Source organism: Hyperolius riggenbachi, chromosome 2, assembly GCF_040937935.1.
Source record: "Hyperolius riggenbachi isolate aHypRig1 chromosome 2, aHypRig1.pri, whole genome shotgun sequence".
Taxonomy (NCBI): domain Eukaryota; kingdom Metazoa; phylum Chordata; class Amphibia; order Anura; family Hyperoliidae; genus Hyperolius; species Hyperolius riggenbachi.
Window position 1 is genome coordinate 104,062,751 of NC_090647.1, and position 20,588 is coordinate 104,083,338.

Sequence of the window (20,588 nt, forward strand, 5' to 3'; positions counted from 1 at the left end):
CATATTCTGTGAAAAAACTTAATCCCCCTCCTCCTCCCTACTCCCCTCTGCCTCTGAAATCTCTGGCTAATAATACTCCCCCCCTTCTCCTGCCCAGACTGAGCTCCCATGAGCCCTTGCTACTGCCAAGGCTCTCTGAAAAACTGTGGGCTAGGCTTGTTTAGTTTATAGGGAATTAGAGTATTAACCACTTTACCCCCGCGCGTACGTATTTCTCCGCCCCTTTTTCCATCCTTTAAAAACCAGGGACGGAGAAACACGTACTTTCCGCGTTCCCGACGCTGCCCGCGCTCCCGCTCGTAAACACGCCGCCCGCCGCTAGTAAAACCGCCGCCGCCCGCTCGCCCAGAGATCAATGAACGGGAAAATCCATTCCCGTTCGTTGATCTAAGCCCCGCAATGATCAGCTGCTCTCCTATGGGCAGCGCGATCATTGTGAGAAAAAACTCACGTGTCCAGCCTCCTTATTCTTCCTCCAAGCTTCCGGAGGGAAGCTTGGAGGTCGCATTAAAACAAAAAGTTACTGTGGCCATCTTGTGGCCAAATAGTAAACTACACCCTACACATTTTTCACATACAAATAAATGACTTTTACACATAAAATTAACTCATTACCTCCCACACTCCCCATTTTTTTTTTTTTTTGTAATTAAAAAAAAATTAAAAAATTTACAATTAAAAAAAATACATAAATAGTTACCTTAGGGACTGAACTTTTTAAATATTTATGTCAAGAGGGTATAACACTGTTACTTTATAAACTATGGGCTTGTAATTAGGGATGGACGCAAAACTGAAAAAAATGCACCTTTATTTCCAAATAAAATATTGGCGCCAAACATTGTGATAGGGACATAATTTAAATGGTTTTATAACCGGGACAAAAGGGCAAATACGTTTCATGGGTTTTAATTACAGTAGCATGCATTATTTAAAAACTATAATGGCCGAAAACTGAAAAATAATTATTTTTTTCCCCACATTTTTCCTATTTTCCCATTAAAACACATTTAGAAAAAAATAATTCTTGGCATAATGTCCCACCTAAAGAAAGCCTAATTGGTGGCGAAAAAAACAAGATATAGTTCATTTCATTGCGATAAGTAATAATAAAGTTATAGACGAATGAATGGAAGGAGCGTTGAAAGGTGAAAATTGCTCTGGTGCTCAGGGGGTAAAACCCCTCAGTGGTGAAGTGGTTAAAACAAAAACAAAAATGTATTTGGCTTGAGGAATGCCTTATAATCAATAGGAAAGGAACACAATTATGCAATGTGTAAAAGTTCATCTCGGATCCACTTTAACAGTTGTTAGAAAACAGGACAAACTGCAGGAAAAAAAATGCTGCTTGGTTCCCTTTAAACATGCAGGACAGGAGTGTCCCCTGCAGAAACAGTGATCCAGTATTCAATGATCCCTAATTGCATGACATTCCTGACCCCTCCTACCTGTGCCCAATGTATGTAGTAGATAGGCATTATGCCAGCCCCTGTTCAGCTCTGCCCTGAATATGCCATTTCTAAATGTTGTGCAGTTTTATATCACTGTTGTGGAAAACAAGATAACCAAAGTTTTATTTTCAAATTTGCAGAGTTGTTCATACTGTAAAAAAAAAGGAGCTACTGTTGGCTGCGATGTAGGACGATGCAAGAAAACATTTCATTATCCCTGTGTGAAGCAAGCTCGAGGTGTATTTGTTAGAAAACGAAAAATGTAAGTTTTATTTCTTTTTTTATATTCTCCAACTCAACAGGCTCATCAGTTATAAGGGTGGAGATTAACATCCTCCACAGCACTTCAGGCCCCTTCTGCACTTGCCTTCCAAGTGTGCGTTGCGTTTCCCTGTATTGTATGCAGTGTAACACAACGACAATGCAAGGCAACGGGGTATAGCACACTTAACGCATCACGTTGCTCCGGAAGTGCCCGATCGGCCACCACAAAGTCAACATCGCGTTACTGTCGGCGATGCAGTGGAAGTAATGAAAGTCACAGTGGGACTACAGGGACCTATTAGAGGTCAGGATTGCTGCATGTTTTTAAGCGGGTTGTATGTGTGTGTCCACATTTACTTGTTTCATGGCACAGTCTAATATTTATGGAATACATTAATAAATAATTTGTATGTTTATAGCCCTTTGTATGTTTATAGCACACCCCAGTGTTCTCCCCAGGCACTTTTAGCCGGGTGCTTCACCCGGCTAGTTTTGGTGAGCACCCGGCTGTCATCGGCTCACCTCCTCCTATTCTGTAAGCAGAGATGCACATAGAAGCACCAGCCCTGCATACTCTCATCTCACCCCACCCAGCTACTTTTTCATGCCACCCAAGCTACTATTTTATTCCATCCGGCTGGAAAAAAATTCTGGGGAGATCACTGGCACACCCTTATGTTGAATTTTTTTCTGCATGGAGTAATTTAAGGTGAGACGGGCTTTCATTGGCAATCTGAGGTTGATATCCTGTAACTTTATTTGAGGTTATCTATACTAAGGTACCTAAGCCTGGCTATCTATACTGAGGCACCTATTCCTAGCAATCTATACTGAGGCACCTATCCCTGGCTATCTATACCGAGGCACCTATCCCTGGCTATCTATACCGAGGCACCTATTGCCTTCATATTGCTTAGAAGTACTTCATAATTGTGTATAACTGTTTTTCAAGCATTACTTAATGTTAACTTCCTGTAAGTACTGCTTTGTTTAGGGCTGAGTGCTATACCGATGTGCCGCTAGCCTGCAGGCTTGCTACGTGCTCTGATGCTATGGAGGGGGAGGATTAATAGCAGGGCAGAGCAAGAGGGGTAAGAGGTGAATAATGCACTTGGCTGAGACAATCTGGCACTCTAGGGCCTCGATTCATAAAGCATTACCTCATGCGGTAATGCTGAAAACAGCAGACTTTACCGACCACTTAGCAAAATGTCAATTCATAAAGGCTGTTACCGCATGAAAAGCTGACATTACCGACCAGGGAGATAAATTACCGACTTGGCTGCAGTTACCGACAACACATGTCAGTAAATTGTCAGCAAATGTCAATTCATAAAGCCTTCAACAAGCGGTAAGCCTGGCGGTAGTTACCGACACCTCTGGTGAGGTCTTAACAAGTGACAGCTCTGACAGCTCTGATTAATGCAAAGTGCAGAGAGCCGAACTCTGTTTGATTCATCTGTGGAGAGAGCCAGAGAGCCCTCTGTGTGAATCATTTGAGCAGGCAGGGAAAGACTGTGTGACTCATCTGTCTGAGTCATCACTGGAAAGAGCCGTCTGTGTGAGTAATTTCTGCAGGCAGGGAAAGACTGTGTGACTCATCTGTCTGAGTCATCAGTGGGAGAGCCAGAGAGAGCCGTCTGTGTGATTCATTTCTGCAGGGCAAAGAGGGAATCGGGACACTGCTCTACTCTACCGCTCAATGGGCTGCGGTAATTTACCGACCTCCAAGGGCAGCTGGGGAAATCTTTATGAATTAGCACACAGACCGGGAAAATACCGAGTGTGGTATTTTCCCTGTTTCAAAATTTTTATTGAAGATTTTCATTTTACATGGTATAAATATAGTGCAAGAGAGACTTGCTTATCACAACAGTTAAATCAGGATATAACTTTGAACAGCTAGTATATAGCAATATACCCAAAATATCCGCCATCAGCCAAGTTCAAATGTTCATTCAGTATGTATTGTCCTGACTTTATCCTTGAGATTGGGCCTGAGCCCTAACACAAAAAACACATAGGACATGTGATAGAAGAAGAGTAGAAGAAGGTAAGTTGAGAGAGGGGAGGACTACAGGAAAACATAAAAATAAGAGGGGGGGAGGGGAGGGATGGGGGAGACGGTTCGAGGTCGCCGCTCCAACCGGCAGGAGGGTTGAAAGTGCTGAGGATTGGTTCCGTCTTTGTATTAGGAGGGGACGGAATTGATATAGTGGTTCCATGCGTCCCATGTTCTGTGGTAACTTGCGACTCTATCTTCCAAGGCCCCAGCCATCCGTTCCTGGACCATATAGGATGACACTCTGCTTTTTAGCTCCTCAAAGGAAACAAACTGGGTTTTCCAAGCTTTGGCTATTGTTTGCAAGGCTGCCACAAATATAAAGTGAGCTAAATTATTTTGATATTTAGTAAGAGATTCAATCTTACAGTGTAGGAGGGCAGACCAGGGGTCTTTAGTAATGCGCTTATCAAACAGGGTTTGTAACATCCTGTATATACGGGACCAGAATCTAGATATCATTGGGCATGCCCAGAAGGTATGGAGCATGTCTCCTTTTGATTGGCAGCCTCGGAAACAGGAGCCCGAATTCGTCACTGAAATGTGACGAAGTCTAGCCGGGACCCAATACCATCTTAGCATAACCTTATAAGAGGATTCCACTAGTGCTAAGTTTATAGATAGTTTGGATGTAGTAGCCCAAATCCTTTCCCATTCCTCTTTTGATTTAGTTCCTTTAAGGTCAGTCTCCCACTTTTTAACATACTGATGTTGAAAGGATTCAGGTAGGTCATTTAATGATATATACAAGTCAGAGATAACACCCTTCGCAAATGGTTCTAGTGCACAGAATCTTTCAAATCTGGAGAGAACAATTGGGAATTGAGTCTGTGGTGGGAAAAGAGATTTCAACCAGTGCTTTAGCTGGAAGTAACGAAATTTTTCCTGGGGAGGAATTTGGTATCTATCTCGTAGATCTACCCATGATAATATCCCAGAACTATTAGTGAGTGATTTAATCTGCTCTAGCCCTTGGTCTCTCCACCATCTGAAGCTTCTAGAGTTTTCGTAGGCTGGAAGAAACAGGGGGTTATCAATGAATGACAGTAGTGGCAGAGTTGGAGACATTAATTTTTGGGAATAACGAACCGAATCCCATATTGTAAGGCAGTGACGCATTACTGTACTCAGGCCCTTAGGGCGAGACTGCTTGGGAAGCCACATGGGGGTTTGAACTGATTGAGGGGCTGTTACAGGTATATCAAATAAGGTCCAAGCCGGCATGCTGGACCCCTTATACAAATCTAAAAGATGATTTAGTTGGGCCGCCTTATAGTAGTTGGAAAGGTTGGGAACTCCCAGTCCCCCCTCCCTTTTGTGCACATATAATGTGTTCTTACAAACCCTCGGAGAGGCATTGTTCCAAATGAATCTGTTTAATTTATTCTGCAACATTCTGAGAAAGTGAGGGGGGATTCGGACTGGCAATAATCTGAAACAGTACAAAAGTTTGGGGAGGAGCGTCATTTTTAGGGCGTTTATCCGACCCAGCCAGGAAAGGCCATAGGTGGACCACTGGGCTAAAGAGCGTGTGATCAGCTTAGCCAGTGGGTAGTAATTACATTGGAATAGATTGTCATATGAAGATGTAAGATTAATTCCCAAATACTCTATGGAAGGGTCTGCAATCTGGAAGTGATATTGGGCAGTTAGGGATTGACAAGATTCTGGCGATAATGTTATGTTGAGCATTTTAGACTTGTTAGCATTGATCTGGAGTCCCGAGATTGAGGTGAATTTAGATAAAAGTGACATAACTGCTGGAATGGTGGAATGGGGTTGCGTAATAAAAAGTAGTAGGTCGTCCGCGAAAAGATTCAGCTTATGCTGAACTCCGGCCAGTTCTACCCCTTTTATTTCCGCATGTTGCCTGATAGCAGCTGCCAGGGGCTCTACAGCCATAATAAAAAGAATAGGCGATAAAGGGCATCCCTGGCGGGTGCCTCTGCAGATTTGAAATGAGGAGGATGAGGAGCCTGCATAGTAAATGCTGGCTGTTGGATTGGAATACAATGTTTTAATCCAGGTAGTAAAAGGACCCCCAAGTCCCCACTTTCCCAGAACTGCATATAGATAGTCCCAAGAGACCTGATCAAATGCCTTATAAATGTCAAGTGAAAGACATAATCCTGGGATCTTACGTGATTGTAATAACTCAAAAACCTGTATTGCTCGCAAAGTGGCGTCTGACGCCTGACGCCCAGGGACAAAGCCTGATTGGTCCCTATAGATTATATCTGCGAGAAATCTGTTGATTCGAGTGGCCAGGATTTTCCCTAGCAGCTTATGGTCGATATTTAGTAAAGATATGGGTCTAAACTGGTGTGGTTCTAGAGGCTCTTGATCAGTCTTTGGGATCATTACTATATCAGCCTGCAATGAACTGGGGTGCGGGATTTGGCCTGTTTTATAAGCATTAAAAAGTGGGACCAGGAGTGGACTTAGGGCTGTTGCAAATTTTTTGTAAAAAAGGCCTGTGAATCCGTCTGGACCTGGAGTCTTGGACGTCTTAAGAGATTTTATTGCCAGAGTAACTTCCTCAGATGTAATATCGCTGTTTAATAGGTCTATATAGTCTGTGGGGATCTGAGGAAGAACTATGGAGTCTAAAAAGGTTCTGATTTCTTCTGTAGGGGGTGAATCTGGAGATGAATAGAGTTTACTTAGAAAGCTTTGAAAACTGAGGGTTATTTTATGTGGGTCTAAAGTGGTTTGCCCTGAAGGTAGACGGACTGACAACGTGGGGGGTCTGTATATTCGATGTTTTAGTTTGTTGGCTAATAGGGTACTAGATTTATTAGCCCACCGATAATATCGGTTCTTCTGCCAGCGTAATTGTTTTTCCGCATTGTCAGTGAGTCTGAGATCCAGTTGGGTGCGTAAAAGGTCTCTGTCTCTCTTTAAGGATGAGGAGGGATTATTTTTCCACATTGCCTCAGCTTTTTCTAGCTTAGCAGTTAGATCCAGCACCTCTTTCTGTCTTTGTTTCTTCTTATATGAGGCTAGGCCTATAATTCGTCCTCTCACAGTCACTTTAAGGGCCTCCCAAAGGGTAATGGGAGATGTGACGGATTCGCCATTCTCCTCCATATATTCTACTAAGTAAGCTCGAATTTTATCAAGTGATTCTGGATCTGTGAGCAGTGAGTCATTCATGCGCCATCTGTAGGTGGGCTTCCTGGGGGTCAACGATGATCATTGTATTAGGAGGGGACTATGGTCTGACCAAGTGACTGTGAGAATTTTAGCCCTGATTATATTGGAAAGGAGTTGCTGGTGCAGGAAAAAGTGATCTATTCTGCAAAAACTGTTATGGGGGTTGGAGTAGAATGTGAAATCTTTGGTTGTGGGGTTAAACTCTCTCCAAGCGTCAAAGAGATTCTGAGCGCGAAAGAGAGCATTAATGGCTGAGGGACATGGTGCTCCAATAGGTTTGGGCTGGGCTGGTTGACTAGTGGGTTTAGACCTGTCCAGGGCTTCGTCTAGTACTGCATTAGTGTCCCCACAAAGTATAAGTGTGCCTACACTATGCTGATTTATCACTTGCACTAGGTGAGAGAGAAATCGCTCCTGGAAGGTATTGGGGGCATAATAGGAGACCAATGTGAGACTTTCATCTCCCAGCGAACCCACCAGAAGTACGTATCTCCCAGTTGGATCGGATATATATTTTGCGCATTTAAATGGCAGGCCCCTACGGAATGCTATTGTCACCCCCCTCACTTTCTCACGTGCCCAAGAACTATAGGTTAACGGGAAATGATAACTGAGGAAGGAGGGGTGGGAGGAAACTGAGAACCTTGTTTCCTGTAGGCAAACGATGTCTGCTTTACAGGATTTATAGTAATTAAAAGCCTTAGTTCTTTTCTGTGGGGCGTTAAAACCTTGTACGTTGTGCGATATTATTGTGAGACTCTGTAAGGCATTAGAAGAAGCCATGGTGAGTGTTTTTAACAGATAGAGCTCTACATAATTCTCCTACAGGTGGAGCAAGCGACCTAGGAACGACAATAGATACATACAGGGGCAAAGGAAGGAAAAAGGGGGAGGAAAGGGGTATAAAGAGGAAAAAAAGAAGAAACAACATAAAGGCGCGTCCCTCTGGAAGGAGTCCAAACAGAGGGAAGCGTAACATTTTGTATGATTGGCTGTCGCTGCGTTCGGAGAACACAGGGAGAGCCAAGGTCATTCCCTGTTGTATCGGGGAATTCGCCAGACTTTCGGCGGGGGATCTGGTGGCCCCTCCGGCTGCACAGCTTAATTCAAAAACTTTAACAAGTAAGGGTAGTAATAGAATGCTTGTAACACAATTAACAAAACAGCATAATTAACAACATTTTGAACAATAGAGGTTCCGCAACTTTAAATGAGCTTCTGCAACGCAAAATCTAAAGAAAGTTCTTGAAGCAGGGGTGTCTTGGTAAAAAGGCGACATAAAAGATGAACCTCGTTAAAGAAAAACTAAGAACAGAAACAGATTTTGCCTATCTAATAAACAGAGTTCCGCATCCAGAACCAGTTAGCAATTGGTATAGTAATAGATAAAGTACTGAAGTATCAGGACCTAGTAACACAAACCAGAAAATCCTGACCGTGGTGGTTAACAAACCCAGGTTGAGACATTATCCTTTCTTTTCACCCCGGGTCTGACATTCTCGAAGGAGAGCAAGAAGGTGCTCGTCGTCGCGAAGTGGTGCGGCGTGCTTTGACTGTTTCCCATAGTGGTGCAGAGCGTGCGGAGGTTGAGCTGTGAGTAGGGGATCCTGCAGGTAGGCTTAGGTGCAATGTTTCTAGCTGATGTTGGGCCTCCTCAGGGGACGAGACCGACACTTGCTTGTTGTGATATGTGAAAATCAACTTGAAGGGGAAGCCCCATTTGTACTTGATTTTGTGTGCCATCAGGATCTGTAAGATAGGCTTCATTGCTCGCCTCCTCTGAATTGTGGCCGGAGCCAGGTCAGTGAAGATCTGATAAGAGTGACCTTGAAAAGTTAAGTTCCCTTTGTCTCTTGCTGCACGCAGTAGGGTTTCTTTTGTGTTGTAGTAAGTAGGTTTTACTAATATGGGTGGGCCATTAGGTTTTAGCTGTGTGAGGGCTCTATGAATTCGATCGACCTCCAGTCTTTCTATCGGGATGGCCGGGTCTAGTTCCTGGAACAGGGCTGTGATGGTTGAGGTTAGGTCAGTTATTGATTCAGGGATCCCGCGGATTCTGAGGTTGACCCGCCTGGCCCTGTTCTCAAAGTCCTCAAGCTTAAGCTGGTTCGCTAGCGTATCTGACTGCACTGACTCAATGTCTTTTTCATGGGCGTCCAGGACCACCGTGGCATTATCCATTCTTTGCTCTAGAGCATTGGTTCGAGCCCCAAGATCCCTTATCTCCCTTTTAAGCTGCTGTGTTATACGGGCCGAGGCCTCGTCCAGTTTACGCTGCAGGATCAGTTCAAACTGCTCTAGTAGTACCCTGTCCCGATCTGCTACGTCCCCAGTACCTTGTGTAGTGATCGCAGGTTGCTGCCACTCCTGTGCTGAGAGTGATATGGAAGCCGAACTGTTCGCTTCAGATGTTCGGCCTGGGGACTCTGCCCGCGAGGGATCAGGCGCCATCTTAGATGTCTTAATGGAGGAAGAGGTAGGCTGCTGGGCCTTGCTCCCGGGTGTCTTGTTTTTAGCTTGAGCCTGTCGCCTCTGCTTGTGTTCCGCGGGCTGTGACTGTGGCTGCGAGGTGAGGCTGCCCTCTTCCGTAGATGGGGCTGGAGAGGCCTCTCTCGGATGTTCGTGCGCCATCTTGGTCTTGCCGCTGGGAGCCTGGACCTGTTTATGTGTCTCGCTCTTCGGTGGTTTGTCGGTTCGGCGGCCACCCATCTAAGTGCTGTATGCGGTGGGGGTCTTCGTTATGCTGTTGGGTTCCTTTCGGTAGTACTGTGACTCGCATATATGGGGCAAATGCAGCCGGAGGGTGCAGAGCTGAGCTACCACGCGTCCATCCGACTCGGCTGCTGGCCACGCCCCCGTGTGGTATTTTCCCGACAAGATTTTGTTTATCGCACTGCTCTTTATGAATCGAGGCCTATATCTCTTGGTGACCCACTATAGAAACAAGATGACAAAGGTTTAAACCCTTCTGAGTTATGTCCAAAACCTATAAAAAAAGTTTCTTGACTGGAATTGGGTTTCAAAGACATTAGGAAGCATAGAAAGTCCTACCACTGTACATACAGTGCGGCATGCTGAAGGACTTTCTCTCAAACAGGACTCAGACAGTCAAGCTGGGCACCTTCTCCTCGCAGATGCGAGTCACCAACACGGGTGCCCCCCAGGGCTGCGTCCTGTCCCCTATGCTGTTCTCGCTGTACACAAACTTCTGCATCTCAACAAACAGCTCGGTCCAGGTCATCAAGTTTGCAGATGATACCACCATCCTTGGTCTTATAGAGGGGAGCGATGAACGAGCCTATCGCCAACAGATTGCGGATATCTGCAACTGGTGCAAGGCAAACAAGCTTGTACTGAACACAGCTAAAACCGCAGAACTGATCATTGATTTCAGAAAAGGCCGTCCCGAACTCCCCCCGGTCCTCATTGAAGGCACGGAGGTGGCCACGGTCCCGCACGCACGTTTCCTAGGCACCACCATATCCAGCAATCTAAGGTGGGAGGCAAACGTCACAATGGTACAGAAGAAAGCGCAACAACGGTTGTTTTTCCTACGACAGCTGAAAAAGTTTGGAATGTCGCAAGACATTATGACCTGCTTCTACACTGCTGCCATTGAGTCAATAATTGGCTCTTCCATCATCGTGTGGTATGCAGGGGCCTCTGTGAGCGACAGGTACAGGCTACAAAGAGTCATAAAGTCTGCCGAAAGGATCATCGGTACTCCCCTCCCACCACTCAACATTCTCTACTCATCCAGACTACGCTCAAGGGCCGCTAGGATAGCAAGTGACCCCACCCACCCTGGCAACCGCTATTTCAGTCTCCTCCCCTTAGGCCGCCGCTACAGGTCCTTACCCACCAGGACCACTAGACACAGAAACACCTTCTTTCCACAAGCCATCGACCTCCTCAACGGTCCCCCCCAAGCGCACTCCCTAGCTCCAGCGCTTACACCCGGGAAGTAGCCCGCCCATGGTACATCCCCTTAACTATCCTAGAGCTATTCAACTACGCTACTGCCCTCCTGTACTAATACTGTAAAATTGTATATCTGTTTATGGTAAATGTATATCTGTATATCTGTATTATTTGTCTTGTGTATGACTCGAGCCTGCCTGTGCCAAAAATAATTCCAGGTGCAACCCCTGCACTTGGCCAATAAACTTGATTCTTTTTTTTTTTTTTTTTCTTTTCAAACTCAGCCGGTATGTGACCCAGATATGACCATGTGACAGCTGTGAAGCCATCATACGTGGGTCTCAGGTCTGCATCATAGTTTGATTTTCTTTCCTCTCCTCCCCCCTTCCCCTACCCCATCATCACCACAACATATCAAATATTTCCCCAGTGGCTCAGATCAAATTAATTATAGTAAAAAAGAAAGAAAGAAAGAAAGAAAGGAAGAGAAAAAACAGAACAAAATACAAATACCAACAAAAAAAACCTCCACCTACCCATCTTAATGTTAAGTGGTTAAATATCCCTTTCCGACTACCCCCTTATTTTATGTGCATGCCCTCCATGCATGAGCCAACAGGGCCGGACCGAGCCCAGCGGGGGGGGGGGGGGGGGGACAGGCCGCATGCACAAACAGGTCACATATCTAAACTGAGAAGCAAAGCAATTACTCTTATTTCAACTTTCATACACATTCATATAAGAGCCTTCTATACTTCAACATATATCCATGCACCTGCACATTCATCCATCCATTTATCCTTACAATTTCAGTTGGTAATATAGTGGTTATTTGGTTCCTTTCTCCTCATCCCTCCCACTTCAAATACTTAACTTCATATTATATGTTACTTATTTTTTCCCATGCAATTTTCCATTCCTCCATTTGTTTGTTGGTGCCAGCATCTTCCACACAGCCCTCGCCACCTTGCAGAAAATCTGACATCATCCATATCCACTCTTCCATACTGGGAGCTTCGGGGTTCTTCCAGGATTTTGCTATAAGTTTCCTGGCCACAATTGCTGCAGGGGTTACTAGTTTATTTGCATGTCTTAAGCTGTCAGGTTCCATGCAACTCAACAGAGCTATACTGGGATGAAAAGAGGAAGGAAGTTTAATGAAATAAACTTGATTCTGATTCTGATGCTGGCTACTACTCCGGCCCTGCAGTGCTCTCTAGCAGGTTCAAATATCGGTCAGGATGGGATCTGCATGAGCTCTGTATGTTCCTTTGAGTACTCCAGTTTCCTTCCTCACCATAAAAACATTGTTACATTGACCACTTAAGGACCACAGGCTTTACCCCCCCCCCCCCCTCCAGCCAATCACAACGATCAGCTCTCATAGGCATTAGCCTATGAGAGCCGATCGCTCTTATGCCTCCCCAGGGGACAGCCGAGTGACACGGCAGTCCCCAGTACAGTGCTGCTGTAGATCGCCGCTGCGAGACTGATGACAGAGCGGAGCGCGCAATCTTTTGCAAAACCCCGCCCCAGTCCTGGGGCTGTCCGCGCATTTACGCCAATCGGCATGAAGCGTACGTTAAGAGGTTAATTGGTTTCACTCCAAAAAATGCCCTTACACTATGATAAAGTTTATTGTGAACTTCTCTAAAGGCCCGTGAGGTTAGGTTTACACATTCCAACAGTGCGATTCACTGAACAGCCCTCGACTTTCTCTACTCTCCAGCTATCATATGATTTTCTTTCTCGCTTTGGACCTGTTCACATAGTGCAATATTCACTCCTGAATAAACAGTCCAATCAGCATGATTAGCTTGTCCATTGATCAGGGATCAGTTTCTGATCATTTGGACCAGGGCCGGATTTACAGCTCAGGCTCCTATAGGCAGAAAGGTTTTGTTTCCCTAAGCCACACCCCTCAGCACAGGCCACACCCACAAATCATGCCCCCCTTTCATACAAAATAAACCACGCAAGGTAATGCAGACATGTAGAGAATACCAACAATATGCAGACATTACGATGCCATGGAGAATTATTGAAAGTATTATCAACAAAAGGCAGATAATTCAAATCACAAGGAAATTTACTTATAACACAAAAAGTGTGATAGTTTCTAGGTTAATGATCAGATGGGGATTTATGGCATTAGTGTGTAGGTTAGTGATCAGGAAGGTTACATTATAGTTGGGCAATGATTTGGTGTTTTTGTGTGGCATTCTACAAAAATGTTTTTTAATAGCTCCAAAACCTGAGGAATTTCGGCATGTCTTACACGTCTGTGAGATCTAGGGATGAGTGCACTGCATAGAAACGCTGTTCCGTACAACTTGGACCGCAGCATGGGGGGTTAACTCACCCCTTGACAATGCCTTCAATGGTACGTTCCCTCTTGCCAGCTACTTCCTGCTTAGCATTGTATTCCACTTTTTAAGTATTGTGAGCTGGAACACACCATAGAGGGCCGCACACAGAGGTGGTTTCAAGGGTGACTTAACCCTCCTGGCGGTTTATTAAAATCCGCCAGGGGGCAGCACAGCTGTTTGTTTTTTTTTTTTTTTTTTTTTTTATATCATGTAGCGAGACATGATAGCCGCTGCTCAGCGGCATCCCCCCAGCCCCTCTGATCGCTTCTGGCAATCGGAGATCAGGAGATCCCGTTCAAAGAACGGGATCTCCTGGAGGGCTTCCCCCGTCGCCATGGCGACGGGCGGGATGTCGTCATCGACTTCGTGACGTCAAAGGGGACTCCGATCCACCCCTCAGCGCTGCCTCGCACTGATTGGCCAGGCAACGCACAGGGTCTGGGGGGGTGGGCGGCTGCGGCGCGATGGATAGCGGCGGATCGGCGGGGAGCGGTGGCGATCGGATTGCACACGCAGCTAGCAAAGTGCTAGCTGCGTGTAGCAAAAAAAAATTATGCAAATCGGCCCAGCGGGCCTGAGCAGTGCCTTCCGGCGGCATAGCCCGAGCTCAGCTCGGGCTTACCGCCAGGAAGGTTAACAACCCCCCCCCATGCCGCTGCCCGCTGTGTGCCCAATGCATGCTCTGTCCTGAGTTCCTCGGTACAGCCTTCAGGCTATCTGTGTCAACATACTGTATATCAATGCTATGCATACTGTGCATGTCAGCAAGAAATGAATTAAATGTACCTATATTTAGATACTATATATCTGATTGTGTTTTAGTTTTCATGAATTTTGCCATAGTGCTCCTTTAATGCAAACCTGAAGTGAAAATAAACTTATAAGATGAATGATTTTATGCATTTTACTAAAGGTAAATATAACAAAGAATTGATTTTTTGTTCAGTTTAACCACTTTACACACCAGCGGTCTCTGCCCCTTAAAGGAGTTGTCAGGGGAAATAAAGTAAAATGAACTACTGCGCCTGCGCAGTCCGCTCCGGCGACCTCCAGTTCGCTCTGACGTCATCGCCGGGGACCGGGTCAGAGCTCCGGCAAACGGCTGCGGGCAGAGCTGCGGCGAGGGAGGTCCTGGGAGCCTGGGGCTGGAGGAAGCCCCCCGGTAAGTACCATTCATTTTACTTTATTTCCCCTGACAACTCCATTAAGGACCAGAGACCGCAGGTACAGAAACGGCAGAATCCTGACGGATAAAGACGAATCGCCACACATGCCCGCCGTCACTGCCGCACGTCGGGAACCTGGGCCACGTCTCAATGACGGCAGAGTTCCTGTGAGCCGGTCAGGAGCCACTTTCATTGGCTCCTGACCCTGTCTTTCAATGCAAGCCAATGGGAGTTGCTTACATTGAAAGACAGGGCCAGGAGCCAATGAAATCGGCTCCTGACCCGCTCACAGGGCTCTGCTGTCATAGAGACAGGCAGCGCCAGTGAGCTGCGGTGAGAGACGGCAGGTATTAAGCAGCGAGATCGGTGGAAGCGGCGAAAACGGCGGATGCGCGCATCGGCGGCTAATTTAAATCTACGCCATGCCAGCCAGGTGACCACCAAAACAGGGCGTAGATTTCAATTAGCTCGGTCCTTAAAGCTAATGTAACCCGGGATCTAAAAAAAAAAAGTCAGATACTCACCTAAGGAGAGGGAAGCCATCCCTCTCCTCTCCCGGTGGCCCAGGTGCTGCGCTGGCTCCTCCGTTCTCGTCCCACGCCGAGGGGACTTCGGAAGTCTTCGGGAGCCGAGTCCTCCCGAAGACAGGCGGTGGACACGCAAACGCGTCATAGAGGAGCCCGAAGCATCTCCGAAGCCTCCCTTCGGCTGGGAGTCAGCGGTATTTGACCAAAACGGTCGAATACCGCTACGGGGGAGCCAGCGGAACAGCGGGGACCGGGAGAGGAGAGGGAGTGCTCTATGGGACCCAGAGCTTCCCTCTCCTTAGGTGAGTATCTGACTTTTTTTTCCTAAACCCTGTTCCCATTAGCTTTAAGTAGTTAAAGGGAATCTGAAGTGAAAATGAACTTATGATATAATGAACTGTGTGTGTAGTGCAGCTAAGAAATAGAACATTAGTAGCAAAGAACAGAGTCACATATTGTTTCCAGTACAAGAAGAGTTAAGAAACTTCAGCTGTTATCTATGCAAAAGAGCTTCTCTGAGCTCTCCCAACTAATTTAGTCAGAGAGCAATGCTATTTTCTGAAGCACTCATACATCAAAGAAACAATGAAATACAACTTCAGATAAGATTGTACTACAGGGAAGTTCAGAGGGTCATTAGTTCTACTCTGTTTCATAGTTTAAAATGCTGAGTGTAGTGTGTAAACTGCAAATATTAAAGAATGATGCAATGTTATAAAAAAAAACCCTGAAAATAAAAAAATGAGACTCTTTTATTTGCTACTAATGTTCTACTAATTATCCGTAATACACATACAATTCATTATATCATACGTTTATTTCACTTCAGTGTCACTTTAAAGGACTGATGCAAGGAAAAACAAAAAACAAGATCTACTTATTTGGGGCTTCCTCCAGCCCCTGCCTGCTGATCTGTCCCTTGCCGCAGCTCCGGTGTCCTCTCCGTTGCAGATGCCGACCTCGCCAAATCGGCATCTTCTGTACCTGCGTAGAGCACTCCAGGCCACATGATTACGGCTGCGGGGCCGCACGCTCACGCAGGCACAGGAGATGCCGACCTGGCGAGGTCGGCATCTGCAACGGAGGGGACCCCCGGACACCTGCTGGGAGCGGAGCTGCGGCGTGGGACAGATTGGCTGGCAGACGCTGGAGAAAGCCCCAGGTAAGTAGATCTTATTTTTGTTTTTGTTTTTCCTCGGATCAGTCCTTTAACCACTTGGGAACCACGATGTTAAATCCCCCTAGTGACCAGGCCATTTTGTACTAATTGAGCCACTGCACCTTTAATGGCTCGCTTCAGGGCCGTACAAGTCAGCACACAAGTGATTTTTCTCCCCACCAACAGAGATTTCTGTTGGTGGGGTCTGATCGCTACCCCAATTGATCGCTCGCCAGAGCAACCGGTAGTCACATTTGGGGGCACAGCGGCACATTCATATTTGGGGTAGTCACAAGGCCGATTCCCGAGAGATTTCATGCTGAAAGCAATCAGGAATTGACCTGTATGTAGGGGTAGGGGCAGCCAATAAATCTCTTTTCGATCAAATTTGATCAGAGAGAGATCTGTCTCGTAGTCGATCTGCCCATACATTGCAAGATGCATGGGCACCTTAAGACAAGCTTAGGTACCCCTGGGGTATTTTTACTACATTTAGAGAACCCGGGTTCTAGACATTCAGTTATTTTATGTGATTGGTTACTGAATGTCTTCACTGAAAAATAAATTTGTTCTAAAGTTCATTTTATATATGTTGTTTCTTTGTTTTTTATTTTACAGTGTCTATTGTTATCAACACAAGTATAGAAAGAGTATGTGTACGCAACAAAGTAAGTTTATGTCTTCATTTGCACAGTTGGGTAAATGTTTATGTTAGTTAAGTTGAGAAGTTGCAGTAAGCAGCCATCAAACGATGTTGTTTTTTTGTTTTTTTTTATTTGTCTTTTTAAAAAAATTAATTCATATTATCATAAATCCAACTTAATGCATCCTTAATACAAATAAGTACAACAAATACAAAAAAAGAAAAAACACTCAAATGTCTACAGTTTAATATTGATTTAATGCAATATAGTAATAAAAATGACGTACAGGTTGTCCCCTATTAATGAAAAAGGTATGGACTGTAGGCTCATTTTTAAACTGAACTTGTATTTAAAGGGAACCTGAGGCAAGAGCTACATGGAGGCTGCCATATTTATTTTCTTTTAAGCAATACCGGTTGCCTGGCTATCCTGCTGATCCTCTATCTTTAATATTTTTAGCCATAGAACCCTGAACTAGCATTTTTGTAAAATCTGAAAAGATTAGCTGCATGCTTGTTTCTGGTGTGATTAAGCCACTATTGCAGCCTAATAGATCAGCAGGGCTGCCAAGCAACTGGTATTGTTTAAAAGGAAATACGTATGGCAGCCTACATATACTTCTTGTTTCAGGTTCCCTTTAAAGCTAATGGGAACCCGATATAAAAAAAAAAGTTAGATACTCACCTAAGGAGAGGGAAGGCTCGGTCCTAATGAGCCTTCCCTCTCCTCTCCCGGTGCCCGGTCCTGCGCAGGAGCCCCCGTAGCAGTACACCGTTTCAGTCAAATACAGGCACTTCCGCCGCCGAATGGTTTCGGAAGTCTTCGGGAGCACTCGGGCTCCTGAAGACGGGCCGCTGCATACTACGCATGCGCCAGTGCCCTCTATGATGCACTTGCGCGTGTCTCTGACACACACTCGCGTGCACCCGAGCGCTCCCGAAGACTTCCGAAGTCCCCGTGGCGGCGGATTTGCACGGAGAGGAGAGGGTAGGCTCATTAGGACTCAGAGCCTTCCCTCTCCTTAGGTGAGTATCTGACTTTTTTTTTTTACATGGGGTTACATTAGCTTTAAAGGAGTTGTCAGGCATATTTTAATAAAATAAACGCTACTTACCGGGGGGCTTCCTCCAGCCCCAAGCTCCCAGGACCTCCCTCGCCGCAGCTCTTCCTGCAGCCGTTTGCCGGTGTAATGTCAGAATGGGCAGCCTGGAAGCTCCCTTACGCACTGAGTATCACGCATGCTCAGTGGGAAATTAGAGATTATTTTCCTGAATTATCTCTGCTTCCGCAGCACGTAGACTCCCGAAATTTTCAGGGTAGGGAGGGGACCCCCCGATCTAGCTCTGTGCCGAATTGCAGCCCCCGAGCTCCCCTGATTCCCGAGATAGGTTTGCTGTAATCAGTCTCGGGAATCAGGGGAGCTCGGGGGCTGCAATTCGGCACAGAGCTAGATCGGGGGGTCCCCTCTCTACCCTGAAAATTTTGGGAGTCTACGTGCTGCGGAAACCGAGATATTTAGGATGTTTAACGTGGCTGCACAATTAAATGGGACGCAAGCTCCTACTGCGCATGCGGGGCTGCCCAACGTGCGGGGCTGCCCATTCTGACATTACACCGGAGCTCCGACCCGGTCCCTGGCGATGACATCAGAGCGACCTGGAGGTACTGCGCCTGCGCGATCGGCGCTGTCAATCACCGCCACGTGGGCCGGAGCGGACTGCGCAGGCGCAATAGTTCTGCGCCTGCGCAGTCCGCTCCGGCCCACGTGGCGATGATTGACAGCGCCGATCGCGCAGGCGCAGTACAGAGCGACCTCCAGGTCGCTCTGACGTCATCGCCGGGGACCGGGTCGGAGCTCCGGCAAACGGCTGCGGGCAGAGCTGCGGCGAGGGAGGTCCTGGGAGCTTGGGGCTGGAGGAAGCCCCCGGTAAGTAGCGTTTACTTTATTAAAATATGCCTGCCAACTCCTTTAAATCGAAACACTGTGCTACCTCTGTCCCCTGGTCCTTTTCTGTGTCTCCCTCTGTGTCATCTCTGTCCTCCTGTGCCTCACTGTGTCCCTCTCTGTGCCTCCTCTGTACTCCTTGGCCTCCAATGTCCCCCTGCTGCCCTCTTTATGCCACCTCCTATTTTTCTGTGCCTCTTTTATGCCTCCTGTGCCCCCAAGAGCCTCCTCTTGTCCCCCTGTGACAACTCTGTGCCTACTTTCATACTCCTTTGCCCCTCTGTGCTTCCTCTTGTCTTCATGTGCCTCATATGTGCCTCATATGTTCATCTTTCAGTTCCCCTGTCCCCCTCTGTGTCTCTTTGCATCTCCTGTGCCTCCATCCATGCCCCTTGGTCTCCTTTTGTCCCCCCGTGCCTCCATCCATGCTCTCTGTGCCTCCATACATGATCCCTGTGCCTTGATTTATACTCCTGTGTCTCTTTCTGCCCCCTTTGTGCCTCCATCCATGCTACCTGTGTAGAGATGTCGTGAACCTCCGATTTTTATTCCGAAAGGTTTGTGAATCGGCGAACTTCGCAAACCGACATAGACTTCAATGGGCAGGCGAACTTTCAAAACTACAAACACTGTTTCTGGCCACAAAAGTGATAGAAAAGATGTTTCAAGGTGTCTAACACCTGGAGGGGGGCATGGCGGAGTGGGATACACGCCAAAAGTCCCTGAGAAAAATACGGATTTGACACACAGCAGGGTTATAATCCCTAAAAGGCAGAAATCACATTGCATTCCTAATTTGGAGGCCTAAAGTGCTTGAAAACATCTTGCGTGTATATACATGTATCAGCAGGTAGTGTAAGTAGTGTACTGCTTCACACTGACAGACCAAACTCACTGCGTAACGCACCGCAAACAGCTGTTTGTGTAGTGATGGCCGTGCTGGACTGGTGTGCACCATGGCGAGATTGCTCTTCCTCAGTGATGTCAGGTAATGTCTGACTGCCTTAGCAACTTTTGATGGTCCTTTCTCTACCATTGTTAAAGCTTACATCTATTTTTTTAAATTACTTTTTTTGCTGTCTGTTCAGTACCTTCAACGACAATCTGTTATGGAGGGCAAGTCTGCCATTCATTCAACTGTGTGATAAACTTTCCATATTACTTCCTCAATATCATGGTGACCACGGGTAATGACCGGGGAATCAGGGTTCGATTCCGGTCCGGAGTGGGAGCCTGAGAAACGGCTACCACCACACATCCAAGGAAGGACCCAAATGTGCTGTATAAGTAATGTATCTGTCCTGATCGTGCTTTGCAGACCAGGCATCTGTGGTCAGATGGACCCTTGACCCAACGCTGTGTTACAGAGAATGACACCACTTGCCTTTCAACATCACGGTACAGTTTGGGTATCGCCTTTTTAGAAAAATAATTGTTGCCTGGTATCTCCCACTGCGGTGTCCCAATCGCCACACATTTTCGGAAGGCCTCAGAGTCCACTACCTGGTATGGTAACAGCTGGCGAGCTAACAGTTCTACTAAGCCAGCTGTCAGACGCCGGGCAGAGGGGTGACCGGCAGACATTGGTTTCTTCCACTCTAAGATTTCCTTAACGGACACCTGGCTGCTGCTGTAGGCAAAGGAGCAGGAACGGCTACCACACAGCATACAAGTCCCGACTCAGGGAGGTAGTGACGAAAAATAACAATACAGGAGGACTCTTTCGAGGCCCTGCTGTATATGAGACGAATAAACTTTAAATCCTTTAATGACAATCTGTTATGGAGGGCAAGTCTGCCACCCATTCAAGTGAAAGGTATGCACTGACTGGTATAATACAATGTGCAGTAACACAGATGCAGTGAAAGGTATGCAGTGACTGGTATAATACAATGTGCAGTCACAGATGCAGTGAAAGGTATAC

General features: G+C 46.4%; 1 protein-coding gene across 13 annotated transcripts in view; it reads left to right on the forward strand.

The window, feature by feature from the left end:
- Positions 1-20,588, forward strand: part of PHF11 (PHD finger protein 11) — a 208,515-nt gene that overhangs the window by 62,512 nt on the left and 125,415 nt on the right. For all 13 annotated transcript variants that reach the window (XM_068267137.1, XM_068267142.1, XM_068267145.1 and 10 more), the window contains 2 exons: positions 1,592-1,713; positions 16,694-16,743. In XM_068267137.1, coding sequence (XP_068123238.1) covers positions 1,592-1,713; positions 16,694-16,743 — 172 coding nt within the window. The remainder of the gene's footprint in view (positions 1-1,591; positions 1,714-16,693; positions 16,744-20,588) is intronic.